The sequence below is a fragment of the Mauremys reevesii genome, linkage group 7 (assembly GCF_016161935.1).
Source record: "Mauremys reevesii isolate NIE-2019 linkage group 7, ASM1616193v1, whole genome shotgun sequence".
Taxonomy (NCBI): domain Eukaryota; kingdom Metazoa; phylum Chordata; order Testudines; family Geoemydidae; genus Mauremys; species Mauremys reevesii.
In genome coordinates this window covers 4,376,525-4,395,386 of record NC_052629.1, presented here as the reverse complement: position 1 = coordinate 4,395,386, position 18,862 = coordinate 4,376,525, and the positions used below count along the sequence as shown (strand labels likewise).

The following is an 18,862-nucleotide window of genomic DNA, read 5'->3' as shown; positions in this document are numbered from 1 at the left end:
TTTTATTGTACCGGTATTTAATGTGTTTTTTTTCTGTAATGCTTTAACATTAAGAATAAATGTGGTTGCTGATAAAAGGCGGTATGGTAACTTGTAACTGCTGATAATTACACTGTTCGTAAGCCTTCAAAGAGAAAACAATGCTCACACACTGGCAGTCTGGCTTGCTGAGAATATCGCAGTGTAAGCAGGGGACTGGGCAGCCTGGGAAAACCTTGGTCAGGAGGGAGAGAGATGTGGATCTCTACACAGGAGAAGTGGTGGCTGAGAGGCATGGAACCTAGGGTGAGTGCCCTCCAGGGGCCAAGGTACGCTTGCGCTGAACTTGACATACAAGTGGATGAAAAAGGGGAAAGCAGTACAGAGGCCACATTTATGAGCCACTATTAGTCAGAGTTAAGGAAGTAAATCAGAAAGCCTTCAGAAAATGGATAGACACAAACTTTGTATTTCAATTAATTCACAATCAGCTACTATACTATATATTTTGTAAACCTCCAACAGTAACAAAAGGGGAGAATGGTTGTCTACCAACACATGAAAAGTGTCTAAGAATCATCAGCCATAAAAACTCTTAAGGAAATCTAACAAATGCAAGTTTATGTCTTGATTTTATTAGGTTTCACATATCAGACTGTAACTAGCCATTGGCTAGTCCTGTCCATCATCAATACCTCCTGACAGAGTACACACAAGGGAACTGAAGTAAACCGGTGTCTACGCTCAAATAACGAGGGCTTACGTGGCTGTGGGTTTAATGAACTAGTCTTTTACTGCTGAAGATTTTAGCTGAAATGCTAACTCAGGTCACAAGTGCAACTGCATTTAGTGATTCATCACTGCCCTCAGTTGTGCACGTCATAAATTCATTTCATAACCTATCATGCTCAAGATAATCTCTGAGATGTAAAATGGTACCCAGTCAAGGCCAAGCCTCGCCCTGGACCCAGAACTGTGCAGGGGATTCCCCCATATACTCTGGGGGCACTAAGGAGCCAGATGGTGCCTCCCCTGCTCCCATCATGGGGTCTTGGGGGAGAATTGTGGAGGACGAGGAGCCAGCCAAGATTCCAGCTGGTAGAAGCAGGAGCAGCCAAAGCAGATATTCCAGTCAAAACTGGAGGTTCTCAGACTTCCTCTGTCCTGTGCTGATCAGCTGTTTGCTCCCATCTGCCCCCTCCCTCCTCACAGTCTCTTCACTTCAGCTTCCCTCCACAGCCACTCCTCCTACCCTCTTCTCCCCTGCCATGTGCTCCTCATCTTCACTTCCCTTTCCATTTAGCTGATCTAACTAAGCCAGTGGTTCCCAGACTTTAACAACCTGTGAACCCCTTTCACTAAAATGTCAAGTCTCACGAACCCCCTCCTAAAAATTAATATTTCCAGGGATTTTCTCTTTTACCTGAGTATAAATTATAAAAGCAGTGATCTTGGAAATATAAAATTTGTTTTTATGATATGCTTATTACACACTATTATTATTATTAATCATTACAGTATTTTCATTACATTATGAAAATGGCAAAACTCTTCCAAGATCTCACTTTCATAGCTTGTATCACTTTGAATAAGCCTGTTATAAGACAAGGCGCCTATGTTTCATCAAGGAGTATCAGATATGAAATAGCATGAAGGTATTTAAGAAGCCAACTCAAAGAGTTCCTCCTACACAAGCATTCAGGTCTTGAGCAGTCCTGGCAAACCATGCACGTTACAACAAAGCTTAAACTTGTCCTTCATAATAATTTAAAAAATACTAGCTGCCTATTTAATTTTAAAAACAGCAAAAAATATCCACCTCCCTTTCCATTTCTTATAAGGAGTCTTGAAGTTTAAATTTCCTCCGTGTGGTAGAGATGCTTGCTTTGATCTGCTTAGCTCTTGGAAGTCCAGGGGCTCCAGGCTGCTGGCCCCATGCTGCCCAGGGTTCCTAGGGACAGCTCTGTCCGCCATTAGGGAATTTTTTCCTGAAAACCCCTTGTAACATTTCGCAAACCCCAGTTTGGGAACCACTGATCTAAACTTACCCCATGCCCACAAAAATCATGGAACTAACATGCTGTTTTTGCTGCCATCAATTGATCACTCTGCTTCTGTATTATACACCCCTTCTATTAGACTGTAAACTCTTTGGGGCAATGGGCCATCTACTACTCCGTGTGTGTGTAGTGCCTAACACAATGGGGTCCCACTCTTGGATGCCCCTTAGACAACACCTTAATAAACCTGATTAATAACAATAACCAGCTAGCATTGCAGGCCAGGACTGAGATGCACGGGCAGAACCATAAAGCAATGGACATTGGCCAGGCTGTGTGCAGCACTAGATTAACCTTGTGGGTACTGTTGCAGGTCAGCATTGAGGCATAATTGTGAGGACTATGTGGTGAACTATCCAATATCATTATAGATCTTCATTTCTAGAAGCGCTAAATTCCTCAGACACATGGAAGAAAGGAAAAATTAACAAGCATTTGCATTTAAGTATTGTGACTTTGCGAGCATCATTTAATGCAAGCATGTATAGGCAGGAGTTGGGTAAAGGTGCAAATTATGATAATTATGTAACAGTAACTACTGGAATCTGTGGATATTGATCTGTGCCACGTCATATGGGCAATAGCCTCTTGTAAGTCTGACCCAAGTCAGGTGACTGGGGCTAGGGAATAAAGAGAAGTCTTATCAACTCTCCTGCATGCTATACCTTTATTACAAATGGTGACAAGTTAAGTTTTACCTTTTATATGTGAAAAAATGCCAGATAAAAAATATTTTGAGACAAGTGAGCACCAAATGTTGACAGTGTAGTAACGTGCAAAGAAAACGTACATCAGAGCTGCCCACACACAAGAGAAGGGCCCCAAATAGGAGTTTCAAAATACACTGCTTGGTGCTTCGCTACTGCTGGCATCATGAGAACAATATTTAGTCACCAAGATTAATTGGCCACAGTGGATCCAACCTTAGCCACCAAAGCACAACGTTAGAGGTTTTATAAACACAGTTCACCTTTGTGAACAAGTTGGCTCACTCATTCATTTCTATGCTTGAGAGAGACTCAACCTTTCAAAAGGGTACCCTGTCACTTTAAAAAATCATGCCGTAAATTTTTATCTAATATTAAAGTCAGTTTTCACTTTTGTCTATATAAACTTTCATTTTCAGGTCCTTAGTGCTGCAGTGTCTGGGCTGTAAACATGACATGGAAATGTTTACTTGTTTAAAAACTTTTTTTTATGCCTTGAAGGAGGAGTCCTTGCTGTGTCCTGACTCCTCCCCATTGGTAATGTCATTTCCAGGAAAGAGCTATTTAGAGAACGTTTCTGAACTGGCTTGGCTTTTTTTTTTTTTTTTAGTTGACAGCATTTTAAAGTTTAATCAAATATTTTTTTAAATAAAATTAATCCAACGTTTAATTTGCCTTTTGCTTTTTGAGTTTTTAGGTTGTACTTAGGTCACGTTCCCCTCGAAAAACTCACTTTTAATGAAAGCTGGGATTCTTACAAAATCAAATGCGGTCAGAAGCTGGAGCTTTAAGAAACACCCAAATACCACAAATATCAGACCTGAAGAAGAGCGCTGGGTAAGCCTGAAAGCTTGTCTCACCAACAGTAGTTACTCCAATAAAAATATTACCTCACTACCTTGGTGTCTGACACAGTCTTCACTTTCTTTTATATTTTAAAGGGAAGTGAACATTTCATCTTGAGTGCTTTTTCTATCCAGTTGTCTTGACTGGTGTTGTCCATTGTTGCTGCTATTACGGTTTCCAATTTTCCTTCTCAGCAGCAATTCCCTGGCAAAAGCACTTCACTCGGAAATGTGGGGCCGAAGAATAAATAGCTGCTCAAGAAGTTCTTCCAAACAGAAGCAACTAGACCAACTGATTAAGGCCTGCAATGAGTGGAGTTAGAAAGGAGGCTCCATATGCACATTTCCCTCCCAAGATCTCATTCTTCCCCTTCATCCATAATTAGTCCATTTGTTAGACTCAGTTCTGTTAGGGAAGAGGTTACATTCAGTAAAGCACGTAACTGAATCAAAACAATGGAGCAAAACTTGATGCTGTTTTAGCTCAGTTCAAAATATTTTTAAGATTCATAGAAGCTGAGGGAATCATACAAACTTTTAAAGGGCAAGAGCAAATTAAACGACTTGCAGAGATCTATGACCCTAATATTCAAGAGAACATTTGCATGAGGCTCTCAAAAATAAATACAGAACCTCCAACCTTTGTACGTTAGGTTTAAAGGAGTGATCTGAAATAGGATCCTCTTATAAATCAGCCTTTTTAATTAGAGATTTCAAAAGTGAAATTTGAACCGATTGTCACTCACCAACATTTGAAAATTCATAAGGGATCAGTAGATAAAGGGGTCTAGCAAATCACTCTATTTTTCTAATTTGCAGTGAGTTTTGAAACAGATTCAAACAAACTTTTTTTCCCCCTGGGTGCTTTTTATTATGTGGCTGCATTTACAGTAAAAATGTGTACACCTGTTGTCCAGCTGACAAGGGTCTGGAATTTTCAGTCCTGTATCATGAAAACCAAGGCCCTCCTGTCTACACTATGCTCTGTCACTGTTGCCAGGACCAGCTGAGCACAGATTTTTCCATTGTAAACAAGGCTTCTGCTAGCCCCAGGCACTAATGAAGTTCTCATCCTTGCAAAAAACTTGTTTGAGCCCTGCCTGATATATTACATAGCAGTGCAGAACACTACGATTAGACCAATAAGGAGCACAAGTTCTTGAGAAGACTGTAGCTGACTTAACCTTGCATGCATTTAAATTCTTCTAAACTGTAACATACACGTCAAAGTTAAAAAAATAAAAAAATAATAAAGAAAGACCTGGAAACATTTTTTGAAGAATAAACAGTGAAGAAAAGCGGTTATCTACAGTGATACAGGATAGAAGGGATAAAGTTTGGGTTTAAAGTTCTACACAACAAGAGGACACAATGATATTTTCCAGGATTATTCTCGTGTTGATTAGGAGTGAAGAGCAACCTTGCAAGATTTGCCAGCTCAGGCAGAAACTCTACTCACTTCACCCTCTTTACCAAGATTTTTGACAATGAAAAACAGACATTTTACTTGCTTGTCAAAAAACTTGCCCAATTCGGATAAGAACTTTGCAAGGGTGGTGAAAGGGGCCTTCAGCTCCAGGCTGGATTAAATATTTAAACTTTTTAATTGCTGATAAACTATTGGTTACTCAAATGCAAGATGCTTTAATCTTTTCAAACCTGATCCAAGCCCACTGAAGTCAATGGAAAGATTCCCACTGATTTCAATGGGCTCTGGATACAACAACCCTACTTTATTTAGTACCATGAATTAAATGAATTGAGAATAAGACCAAGAGACTGAAACAGCAAATTCTACCAGCAAACAACACTCATAAGCTCCAAGCACAGGAGTACTAAAAAAATCCTTATACTTGTCTCCCTACTAAACACTTAAAGACGCTCAAAGACACAACACTGTTGATCTTTCCTGGATTAAAGGCTTCTAGTAGACATTTCACATTTGCTATTTACAGGACTTATCACTTAAAGTGACCTAGCAAGGATGGCCTGGGTTTTGATCCTAACAAGCTTAATTACACAAATGGTACTTGACATTTTATTATATATATTATGTAGCCATATTACTTGCTGACAGCACTAGATCACAAGATAAGTGGATTCAGCCCAATATTGAACCAAACTCCTATCATGGTGTCAAGAATGAATACTGTACTCCTTGAGGAGTCTCTCTCTTTACAAAAGAGGGGGTTGTAACTGCTTGTGGCCATTTTGACCTCCATAACACTTGTTGTAAGTGTCCTGGCCAGATGCCAACTGGGGTAACTTTAATTAATTCCCCTTACAGTTTGATATGTATACCATATTTTTCACTTCCTGTCTCAAAAACTGTTCTGTAGTTCCCATCATGGCCTGGTAAACAATTGCTCAATTTCATACCACAGGGAACTCCACTTCAGTGGTATGTGAGGTGATTCCTGCACATCATTTATATACAGGAAATTATCCCAAAGCATATGACCATCTGTCACCTAGAAACTGACAAAACTGAACTTGGTGTTTTCCCTACACATTAAATGAAAAAATACTTTCCCAACACTGTTTTTATCCACAAATGAAGGACAATCAAAACATACAGAAACCTGTTCTTGAGACACCACCAGCTGTTTCCCCTTCCCGTTTATGCATTATGTACCTAGGGGGTGTTTTTTAAAATGTATACCGCAAGTGGAACAAAAATAGATAAGCAGTCAGGTCTCCAACATTAAAATGCCCCGTGTTGAGCTAGACAGATGAGTAAAGGGAACTCGAGAGCTCCTAAACTGTGGTTTTGCATGCTACCTGGCTACCATGCAATAATCACCCTCTTTTTTTTTTTTTGGGTGGGGGGGGGGGAGAATAGCTTCATAGATTTAGAAAAATAATCTTAAAAATAAAATATATGGACATCTGATGCTGACCCCACTTCAAAAGCTGAACTGATCTTGCAGAATTTTATTACAGATTGAAGATTTATTTAAAATCCTTAGAATAATTTCTTCAAAGGCTAAACAGCTCTTCCACACCTACTGCCCACACAACTTTCAATCACAAAGGTCTTTCTCACCACAAAGCTATGACAGCACTGTATTCCCTGTTCAACTTTGAGATTTTCAAGCAGATTCTAGTTGGATTTGGTGTGCTAACAAGTGAACCATTATTAGAGCCATTATGTTCAACTGCAAAAGGATCATCACGTAAAACTGTTTTAGAATCAGTGAGAAAAAAAAACAACAACCCACACCCTACATTTGGAGAAAAAATAAGCTGGTAACTGATCAAGTGACAAGGCTGCTTATGCAGCAATTTGCTAAAAGTTTGACCAGTGGTTCTCAATCTTTTGTACTGGTGACCCCTTTCACACAGAAAGCCTCTGAGTGTGACCCCCCTTATAAATTAAAAACATTTTTTTTGTACATTTAACACCATTATAAATGCTGGATGCAAAGTGGGGTTTGGGGTGGAGGCTGACAGCTCACAACCCCCCATGTAATAACCGAGGGGTCCCAACCCCCCAGTTTGAGAACCCTTGAGTTAGACTCTGCTGTCCTTGTAAGCACCAGAAAGTGCCTAGTTTTAAATGCCTCGATTGGCTTGGTATTGTAATACTATATTAATAGTTATAAAGCTATACCTATTTATTGTACATTACTGACTTTAGTAGTGTTGAGGACAGTTTGCAGTTAGATCTCTAGACAGACATGCCTCCCAGACCAAAACAAGTTTTAGAACCCTCAGAAACTTAAGAACAAATAGTTGGCAATGTACTCCCAGTCAGGGAGCAGTGGGTCAGTTGCTACTGTTTCTCATTCCTTGTTACATTACCAAATATAAATTGATTGTTTCTTGTTAAAACACCAACTTTCCAAAACTATTAAATAAGTCACCAAATCCAGGATCTGAGCCTTGCTAAAACAGGCATCGTGCACATGTTAACTCTGCCATTTTCTGTTTCCTCTCTTCAGTGAGTTATTTTGCTACACAACATGACTCCAGCTAATAAATATTACCCATATATTAAAAAAAAACTCTTCAAACACTGACAGAAGTTTTAAAGCAATGTAAACACATTTCCATATTAGGGCCTGTGGAAAGTAGACGTTAAAAAAAAAAAGGCACAGGAGAATCCTCCTTTGTTGTGAAGCTTGCAACAACAAAAGCTTGTTCTCCTGAACTGAAGTTTTGTTTCTTCTTTGCTAATGAAAAGAAAGTTGTCTTGCAACAGCACCACCAACACACACACACTTTTCTCTCCTTGCAAAGTGAGAAAATATTTTCTAAAAAACAAAAAGTTCTCCACCGGAACCGGCAGCAACCAAAGCTCGTTACCTGTCTCAGCCCCAAGAGGAAAGGCATCCTGCATTCTCATCATCCACACTAACGCTTTGGAACAAAGGAATTTTAAAGTCCCCCTACAACCATTTCCTCAGCTGATGTGCGCAGGGTGCGCCTGCGATCCTATTTAAACCAGGGCTTCCGCGGCTGGGAATGTTAAGTAAACAGGGTCCCAGAACTCAGCATGCACTCGGCTCGCTCTCCGCCCTTCCCCTCGCTCTCCTCCCACACCCTGTGACATCTCAGACGCAGCAGAGCTGTAGGGTTTGGCAAGGGGGAAATGACATCAAAACTGGAGACAGCTGCTGATTAACAAGAAAAGGGCTTGCTACAAACTTGCGATGCAACTTGGTATTTAGCAACCCTGCTCTATGCAGAGGCACTGAACACTACATTTTGGGTGAACAAGGAAAACTGTCTTGGCTCTAACCAGATGCCCCAAATGGAATAAAAACCTATATTAAAGAACAGCTCTTCAATGACATTTAATTAAAATCCCTTAAGCAAAAATACCTCAATTTCTCCTCAAAACTGGCTGTCTACTTTGGATGTAGCTCCTTTGAGCAGCTTTGTAGTCTGCACTAACAGGCAGCATTTGGGGAAGATGGATCAAAACCACAACCAGGTATTTAAACACCTCCAAACTTGGAGGATTTGGCTAAAATGGAACATGGATCTAAAGCACTCCCCTGGTTTTGCCCACTTTGAGTTTTTCTTCAAGTAGTTCTTACTGCACTACTGGCAAATTCACCACCACAAACAACACCTCGCTTGCTAAATGGCAAAGCTTCCCTTTCTTTCAGTGGGAGCCGGATTGGGCCCCCAAACAAGGCTATAAAGAGGTGATGCAGAAGCTATTTTTATCCTTGCCATGCAGTGAGAGCACATTGCTGTCCCCTAGCACCCTACTTCTGGGCATTAACCATCTCCACACTTTCAGACCAATGGGAAGTTGTACCTCGTAAACAAACTTATCTAGGCACCAAGAATGCCAGTCTTGTTTGTCCTCTCATAAACAAGCGGTACAGCAAGTTCTACAGCAGTAGGGGAGATGACACAGCAGACAGTAATCTAAATTTAAACTGTCTATACCTCCTACTTTAAAAGTTCAGCAACCCCCCCCCTTTTTTTTTATTTCTCTTAAATCAACAGCTGTTCTCATCTGTCATGTGCCAAACTAGAACACTCATCACTCCCATGTGCACAGGCAGCAACTAAGCAAGCATTTAACAGAAAGGGAACTTCTCTTTTATTTGATCTTCTCAGCCTCTAGGCTGCTACAAATTAAAGATATTTGGGAAGGATCAGAGCAGGAGTCCTTTATGTACAGATGCCTATTAAATCCCTTATTAGGAAATACTGGTTTTTAAATCATTTCAGGGCTTTAAAAAAAAAAGAAAGAAAGAAAAGAAAAGAAACTACTTACAATTCTTATCAATTCTGATTTTCAATTGCATTACATTTTTTAAAAGCCTTAAAAACAGCCAAACCGTTCACAAGCAAGTTTGGTGAGCACTAGTCTGAGACAATTACCCCCTTTTCAAACTTCAACACTCCTGAGCCACTGTTACCATGTTCTCTTTGGAAGTTACTGAATTGTTTCCCAACTGAGCATGTAGTTCTGGGGGTTCTCTGAACACAAACAGGTTGGGAGAAATGTAGTATTTGGCTAAGATCAAGTGTAGTATCCTTCATATTTACACAACACCTCATCCAAGCATTAGAAAACACTCTACAAACACTAACTAATCCTCTAAACGCATAATTCAATGTTACATGGTACCATCCCCATTTTATCAACAGGGAAACTGAGGCACAGAAAAAAGAACAGGAGTACTTGTGGCACCTTAGAGACTAACAAATTTATTTGAGCATAAGCTTTCGTGGGCTACAGCCCACTTCTTCGGATGCATAGAATGGAACATACAGTAAGAAGATATTTATACATACAGAGAACATGAAAAGGTGGAAGTACCCATACCAACTGTAAGAGGCTAATTAATTAAGAGAAGCTATTATCAGCAGGGGAGAAAAACTTCTGAAGTGATAATCAAGATGGCCCATTTTGGACAGTTGACACGAAGGTGTGAGGATACTTTAACATGGGGAAATAGATTCAATTAGTGTAATGACCGAGCCATTCCCAGTCTCTGTTCAAACCTAAGTTAATGGCATCTAGTTTGCATATTAATTCAAGTTCAGCAGCTTCTGGTTGAAGTCTGTTTTTGAAGCTTTTCTGTTGCAAAATTGCCACCTTAACGTCTGTCACTCAGTGATTAGAGAGTGTTCTTCTACTGGTTTTTGAATGTTATGATTCCTGATGTCAGATTTGTGTCCGCTTATTCTTTTGCGTACAGACTCTCCGGTTTGGCCAATGTACATGGCAGAGGGGCATTGCTGGCACATGATGGAGAGACAGAAGTTAGTAGTAAATTGCATCTGCTCAGCTATTGGATTTTCTACCTTTCGCAAGTTATCAGAACTTTAAATGACCAGTCCAAAACGTTACTCCGATGTTGATTATGCCACATAACACATGGCTATAAACTCATGGATGAAACATTCAAACCATCATAGGTTGCTTTGCCAAGCAAATGAACACCACCAATGATACACAGGAGCCTGTTCCTGTTTTGGTCCTGGGTAGGTAGGGGCTCTTTTGCCAACATCTGAAGCATCTGGTCTTGGCCACTGTTGGAGACAGGACACTGGATTAGGTGGACCTCCCATCTGTTCTACTCTGGCAATTCCTATGGTCCTACTGTTAAAAGTTGACACCCTTTGACAATCTGGCAACTTCAACTGATTCTCCCTCTCTTTAGCAAACCACGCAAGAGTCTCCAGTACACATTCAAAAGACAAGAGCTCAGCAGTAAATCTAGCCACTCAAGATCTAGATTCTAGCTACACAGTAAAAAAGGAAGTAACCGATCTTAAAAGTAAGTTTCCCAGCTTACTTAGCACCACTCCCTCAGAAGGGGGCTTGATGCTCTATCATTGGACGAGTGAAGTCTCTCTCTTCTCTCCATGGGGCGGTTCTATGCTGGGAGCCCTGTCACTGCTTGGCCCTTCCTTTTGGCTTTTCCCTTGTGTATTGGGGTGCCAGCACCAGCTCCAGCGATGATGCTGTCAGTGCCAGAGGAGCTGGTGCTGACACCGGTGCCATAGTGGTAGCTGGCAGATATGGTGTTGAGAAAGTGACAGCCAGTATCGATGGTCCTGGAATTAAGCTGATCTGAATCAATGTGACTGGTGTAAAATTCAATGCATTTTTCTTCCCGGCCTTTTTTGCACCCCTACAGCCTGGGGTGTGGCATCTGCCTGAAGGGGCACTTGCTGAGGATGACCCTTTGGGTTCCTTGGAGGTGAATGACTCCTCCAGGTCTGAGACCATGTGCATTTATCAGGTGTAGCGTCAGCCACATGTCCCTCAATTTGCAAGTGATTGATAAGAAGTATTTTCACTCTGAATGCTTATCAGGGATGTGGCTCTCCCCCAGACAGCTATACTGGGGAATGAAGTCTGGCAGCCCTTTAACCCAGATTTAGAGTCTGCCAGGGCGGTAGGCATGAGGCGCCTTGTTCCACTGTGCAGGGGTGGGTATGGGGAAAGGGGTCTCTTTTGTTCTGTTTTTAGGAAATGTCCAAAGCAGAGAACTGAGGATAGGGAGGGGTGAAGAAGTATTTGTTCTCCAATTAAATATAGAAGATGAGTTTGAAACAAGAAGAAAAGTAGACGGTTGGACACTTGCCAGATTCAGTCTTGCTGCCTCAGGCGGTAAGAGGGAATGGGGGGAGGATGGCAGCTGCAGTTGCTCCAGTCCTTTATGCCCTTGCAGAGAAGCACGAAGTGGCACTCATGGCCTTGATGGACTCTGCAATTCAAAAAGATCCCATCTCATATCCAGTGGGATCCACACTGACCCATAGCTGAAGAACACAGTGTTCCAGGTAATGGTATGTCAGTGATTTTATATGAAGTAACAATATTTTCTATATTACTCTCCACCGCATTTCTCATGCGGCCTAACGTTGTGTTTTTCTGACCGCTACTGCACCCTGAGCAGAGACCCTCATTGAGCTGTCCACAATGATGCTCAAGTCTTTCTCTGGAACAGACACCGGTAATTTAGAATCCCATCAAGTGTACGAGTATTTCAAATTATTCCCTCCAGTGGGCATTACTGTGCATTTATCTACGTTGAATTTTATCTGTCACTGTGTTGCTCATTCATTTACCTTAGGGCTGGTCTTCACTATGGGGAGATCCACGCTGCTACAGTCAATGCAGCAGGGATTGATTTAGCGGGTCTAGTGAAGACCGCTAAATCAACGGCAGAGTGCTCTCCATTTGACCCTGGTACTCCAGCTCTCCGAGAAGAGTAAGGGAAGTTGACCGGAAAGCATCTCCTGTCGACTCAGTGCAGTGAAGACACCGGGGTAAGTCAACCTAAGCTATGTCAATTCCAGCTATGTTATTCACATAGCTGGAGTAGCGTAACTTAGGCTGACTTACCCCTGTAGTGAAGACAAGTCCTTAGTTAGGTCCCATTGCCTCAGTCTTCTCTGGGCTTGATAATTTTATATCACCTAAAGTGATCATTTTAGATCACTGCAAGTTTAGGAAAGCAGCAGGAAACCCAGAAGAGAATGGTTAAGATTTGTTCTTACCATTCAGTTTTACAAGAAATATAGAGGCTCTGCTTCCTTTTGTATTGGCTCTGGGACTCAGCCTGAATATGTTTCCAGACAAGTATCAATTCCGCATGGTGGATACTTTGAAGAAAACTGAAAACTCTGATTTACTGGGAGATGATAAATATAGAAAGAAGAGTCAGCAGTAACTGTCTCTTCCACAGCACCACCACATTGGGTGGTACACCTTGAAAGCAACGCTGTGAAGAGTAAAACAGCACAGACTACAGCTAAGCATAGCAAAAGCTCCCTGAAGAGTTCTACAAATGTACCACAACTCAATCCAACCTGAAGTAATCTCCTGGACATGCCACCCACCCCCCTTTCTGACAATACACCTCAATCTTGACTTTTACCACTGTCATTATTCCAGTCGTGGGTGTCTCAAACAGGAATGGTTCTGTTATAGAGGCAAATGCTGATTGGGATTCAGATGACACCACCAAATCAGCCAGTTAATCTGCTGGTCTACCTAACCCCCAGGGTTCTCTGAGGTTTCTGTTGCCATCTAACAAGAAGAAACCAAACCTGTGACTAGACTGCTATAGGAAAACAGAAATACTGACAGAGCTCCAGCATAAACTTTGAGGAGTGCCTCTCCAAAAAGAGTTAGCATGGACTGACCAGTATAGTGTAGGTTCTGAAGAGCAAGGAGGAAAAGACTTAAGGAGAGTCTCTTTAGGTATCTTCAAAGAACTTAAGCAAAGTTTAAAAGAATAAATGGAAACTACAATTTCAATCATCAGGAAAGCTCAACACCAGTTATTCAAAAGAACAGCAGTTTCTGAACACACATTAAACTTAAGACATTGCACTTCTAAATTACTGTACAAAAGCCTGGCTCAAAGTAACAGAAATCCAGTCTTAACTTCCATTCTCCATTACAGTATCAGAGGGGTAGCCGTGTTTGCTGCTTTTACAGATCCAGACTAAGAGTCCTGTGGCATCTTATAGACTAAGAGACGTATTGGAGCATGAGCTTTTGTGGGTGAATACCCACTTTGTTGGTATTCTCCCACGAAAGCTCATGCTCCAATACGTCTGTTAGTTTATAAAGTGCCACAGGACTCTTTGCTGATTCTCCATTACAGTGATTTTGTTTTCATACATAGATTGGGGGGCAGAAGGGCAGGGGGGAAACCTCAATCCCAGAAACCTCAATCTTAAATATACTCTCATACTAAAAGTTTTGTAAATCGCCCTACAGAACATTTCCTTTAACGTACTCATGATACATTCGAATACTTGGGAGAAGAAATTTGATCTGTTTTTCCAAACACTGAGCTGCTCCTTTCCGAAATGTTAGAACATCTAATACAAATTAGGATGGAGTGAGGGATTGACGTGGGTGTTGTTATAAGTACAGATCTGGACTGATTTAGTACAAGTGCTTACAGGAAACAGCGGGAAACTTGTCAAGATCTTACAATCTAATGTCACATTTACATTGTTTCTACTTTGGCTCATGTTTTTGCATAAACAAGGAATGCTGTAGATACCCCAATGCTCACCACCCCTCTCAAAGAATGGGCAAACCCTTCCTTTCTAATAGAGACTGCTGGATGTAGTTCCCTCCAAATCTGATCAAGGCTATTGCTGGCTGCAAAGGATGTCTGGACAGCAGCTCCCCACCCACGAAGCCCAGGGCCTGTTTTGTCAGTCAGAATGGGCTGCTAGAGAATGAGGCACTCTCTTCACAGGGCTGAATACCTTGCCTTCACAGCTCTTGTTCTTCCTTCTAGTCCAGAAAGCTTGGATTCCAGCTGTGGCCCAGATCACTGAGCTGCCATTAAGTGGACCAGCCCTTTTAAATAAATAGAATGAGTGACTGGGTTCAGCATATCTTGATCTGCTCTCTATCTCTAACTCTTAAATTCTCTTTTGTCTGCCTTTTGATTTATCTACTGATTCATTACTGGCCTTATAGCTGAATGCCTTAGTTTAATCAAACTGTCTTTAGCATGAGTAAATGACATTTATTGTATGATGTCCAGTATTTAATTCTGCATAGCATTTTAAGACACAATTTGTATGAAAAGTGGAAGACAAACAAAGTATTATATGAAACATTTAAAGTCAGTTTAGCGGTAGAAGAGGAAAGCAACATGTTATTTGGAGGATGGGGAAAAAAAATATGTTTGTACCTATTGAGTCCTTAAACCCTACCAAACAATCTCAGATGACAGATGCTTTCCTTTCCCCTCTATGCACATACTCCCTCCCCTCTCCACTCAGCTGTCCCCTAGACCTGGAAAATCTATTCCGTTCCCCAAACAAAAGCTGCCACTCAAACTCCATCTTCTCTGCAAGGCAATAATACACCAGCAGCTAATTCAAACTACTGGGATTACCTAATTTAGTGGGCACACGTAAAACATATCCTCCATACCTGCTCTGTTCTTATATAACATACCCATCTCGGTCGCATGGATGGAGCAGGTCAGCAGACTGATTTAGATTTGTGTACAGAGCTGGAGAGAGTATAACCCAGTGTATAGGACACTGGGCCAGAAGGCAAGAGAGCTGGGTTCTGGTCCTGGCTCTGCCACTGACCCACAAGCTACTTCACCTCTTTGTCTCTATTTTCCCATCAGTAAAATAGGAAAATGTTACTCTCCTTCTTTTGTAAAGTACTCCAAGATCTCCAATGAAGGATGCTATATAAGAGGTAAGCAGTATTATATATATATATGCCTAGCAATCTTGACAATGACCCCTTTAAAGAAGTGACAAGTTATCCAAATATTCCCCAGGTCTGTATTTTGTTATGAGCAGCTTCCCAGCAGACTGCTGGGGCCCTGCATAACTAGTAAAATGGCAAGCAGAAGTTATGCTAGTAACATTCATGTTCCTGCATTAACCATAACACTGCACTCTACCCAAGCACTGCTAACATTAATATCCATCTCTTTTACTGCAGTGGTGTATCCATACACCAAACAGTTTGGGCATTACAAAGGCACAACTTTCAACACCTCTCCACTCCACATCCTCACCTTTGGAGCATCTGTAGCATCTCCCCTTGGATAATTTATGCTCAGTTTGTTTATGTAACACTTATTTTATATACTTAAGTGTTCTATGATTAAAAAGCCCACTAACAAGTTATCTAAAAGGACAAGGCTGACTAGGAAAACTCCTTTTATTAGTATCAGCGAATAGGTTTCACCTTGCTATACTGACAACAATAAGTTTTACTAGAGCTCATTCTCCCTCTGGAACATTAGAGGTGGAGAAAGCCCAGTAATCACACTGCAATGGGTGTAAGACACAGGATGGGGTGAATGGAACAACCTGCCCTAATCCCCGTGAACATTATGCTTGAGGTGAAGATACTGGGTTGGCGACAGCAGAATGCATGATGAGAGGCAGTGATGTGGGAAGAGGGGGAAAAGAGAAGCAGTGGCCTCTCCCCCGGGGCCACCAGCAGGGGTTGGGCCCCTGCCCTCCTCTGGATCCACAAATGCCAGAGGAGCAGGCAGCTGGTGCGAGTTTCCCACCTTCCCAGGCATGGTGGGACTCAGGCTTCTGGCTTCAGCCCTAGGGTGGCGGGCGCCAGACTCTGGCTGCAGGGTGCCAGGCTCTGTTCTCCATTGTGGGGCTTTTGGCTCCAGCCCCGGGCTCATCCCACTCCACCACTCCTGGCCTCCACTGCCTCCCTACCCACCTCTCCATCCACGGCTTAACTTGTCCCCTGGCTTGCGGCTGCGTAAGTCTGCTATGAAAAGCGTTATTTGTATGTTTGTTAATATCACTTTTCACGGTCTCCCAGCTAGCTAGTAAGTCTGCTGTGAAAAGTGATTCTGGGCGTTGCACTGTGGGTAGCTATTCCTAGCTATCCCAGTTGTTGAGATCCCAGTGCCTGATGGGGCAAAAATCAGATTGCCCTGGCAGATGCCATAGCATGGCAATCATGGAGCTGTGCTTTTGCTTTTGCATGAGCAGAGAGATGGTTACTAGCCATTGCACCCATCAAAACCCCCATAAATTGGAACTGAGGATGATCATTGTGATGAATTAATAAAGAATGCAGGAATAAGACACACTGACTTGTTAGTGAGAATGAGTGGGAAGGCAGCCTCCAGCTGCTATGATAGTCCCAGACAGGACATTAAGTGTGGTGTAGAAGAGCCCAGCATTGGAGCTCAGCCCTGTTTGCTATGATGAGATGGGGTTACCAGCCATTTGCACCATCCATTACCATCAGCTGAGGCTGATGATGAGGATGATTTCCCATCATTTTTACCATCAGCCAAAGATAGGGTGACATGTAAAAGAGTCAGAGGATGTTTTTACTTTCACTTCTGTGTTTGACCCTAGAAGCATTTGAGCTCAGCCAAGAATGCAAATACTTTTTTGGCTGCAGGAACTGTGGGATAGCTTCAGTCCTCCCCCCCCCAGCATCCATTTTTTGATTTGGCTTTCCGTTTGCGCTTTGTCGCTGCAGTGCGCTGAGTCCCCCTATGGCGCTCTCTCTGGAGATTTTTAAAAGGATTCTGAATTTCATCTTCTTTTCCTGTTTACCTGACCACTGCATCCGAGTTCAGATTGGCTTGATACATACAAGTATCAGTTTTCACAGCAGCAGCCTTATTAGCTAGCAAGTCTTAAAAACAAACAAACTTGTTCTCAGATACAGAGTTGGAACTTTTACCAGGTAAATGACTCAGGACAGACCTGAGGCGGCTGTTGTTGTTTTTTTCCTATATCTTAGGGACAACCTGAAATGAAACCACTTCCTTCTCTTTACCAAATAGTAGGGAATCAAAGGAGTTTTTTGCCAAGGAAGATTGAATTTCCTAGTGTCTCTTCTAATGTAGTGTTGGACTCAAGGGCATTCTTGACTGGGGCAAGATCATTTTTCTGACCCAAATTTGGTAAGCCTATTTGAGAACAATCGATCTATATCTCTAAAGATGACCAATGGCCATCAGGGATATTGTATTTCTAGTTTACCTCCCAGCAGGAAACTCTCTGAGCTGCCTACTAGCTAATACACTTTTCCCATAAGTTTCAAATCTCAATTTTTGCTCACACACACTGGCACTAATTAAATGTTTTTAATAGTTTCTTTGTGAAGACTATTAAAGATAAGTCACCTAGAAAATGGCAAGTAAGTTTCAGACTGAAAATGTTATCCTCAGTTTTTTATTTTGTTCTCATAAAAATTTTTGATCTTCACTAGAATATGAACATGAGTATGAAATGGTATTTTAGACAGTAAGATTCCACTTTTAAAAGTTAATTAGTAAATACTAATCTATAAATTAATAAGAATATTCAGTGATAACCCTAATGGGAGTGGGAATACCACCGTATGTGCAGAGGACCAGATTTGATCTCTCTCCTTTTAGGGTAACCAGAGTAATTCCAAAGAAGACAATTAATTATGCTAGATTGACACCAGTAAAACCAAAAATCTGGCCCAGTATACATGTTCTGTAAAGCTGTTTAATAAATTCTAGTTTGTATCATTTGGCTAGTACAATGATAGAAAAAGCCTATATTTGGAGATATCTGTTCAAGAGACACAGCCAAGGTTGAACCACGAACCCTCAGTTCTGCATTGTCTGACTTGACTGTTTGGTTTTCTCAACTTAAATGTTGCATTATCAGTAGTATTGTGGGCAAGGAAAATGAAATATTAATGCAAATGACTTCACTGCAGTGTTAAGATTTTAAATGTAAAAAGTCAGGGAGCGAAAAGCTTCAGGTTCTCATTGCAATATTAACTCACCTACTTTACAGAGACTGGAAATAAAATGAAATTTTTATCAGTTTTACCTCAGCACATACAAAGCAGCTACATTAACAATGCAATTTTAAGGTTGAGCAGTTAAAAACAGAAGAGCCAGGAAAAGCAAGAGTTCAGGTTCCCAGAGCGGTGTTATTTTGGCCATGTTACACATCCTGTATGTTTTCCACTTCATATTTAAAAAGAAGATGAGCAGTACAGCCTGTAGTTAATGCTTGTGCTAGAACACACTCAAAAAAGTTCATTGACTCTTTGCTGTTACAAAGTCTCTATTTCAGTCTTTTAACTTTTTCAAAATAGAAAAAGCATTTACAGAATTATAAATAAAGCAACCTTCAAAAACTAAAGAAGAGAGTCATGTGTAATTTTGAACCATGGTGATTTGCCCACCTCCTCCAAACTTTTTCCATACTGAGACACTGTTTGCCATATTTCAGCCTAAAGAATTTTTAGGACCAAATTATGAAACCACAAAAATAGGGACTATCACTAATATCCGTTATTCAG

General features: G+C 41.3%; 1 protein-coding gene across 2 annotated transcripts in view; it reads right to left on the bottom strand.

Annotated features, from left to right (window-relative positions):
- The window catches only part of WBP1L (WW domain binding protein 1 like), a 78,733-nt gene that overhangs the window by 30,287 nt on the left and 29,584 nt on the right, over nucleotides 1-18,862 (bottom strand). Inside the window, exon 1 of one of the 2 annotated variants that reach the window (XM_039480793.1) lies at nucleotides 7,900-8,144. The exons of the other annotated variant lie outside the window; for it this stretch is intronic. Within the exon in view, the coding sequence (XP_039336727.1) occupies nucleotides 7,900-7,926 (27 nt within the window). The 5' untranslated portion in view covers nucleotides 7,927-8,144. Of the gene's footprint in view, nucleotides 1-7,899; nucleotides 8,145-18,862 lie in introns of those variants that run through there. 2 annotated transcript variants of the gene reach the window in all.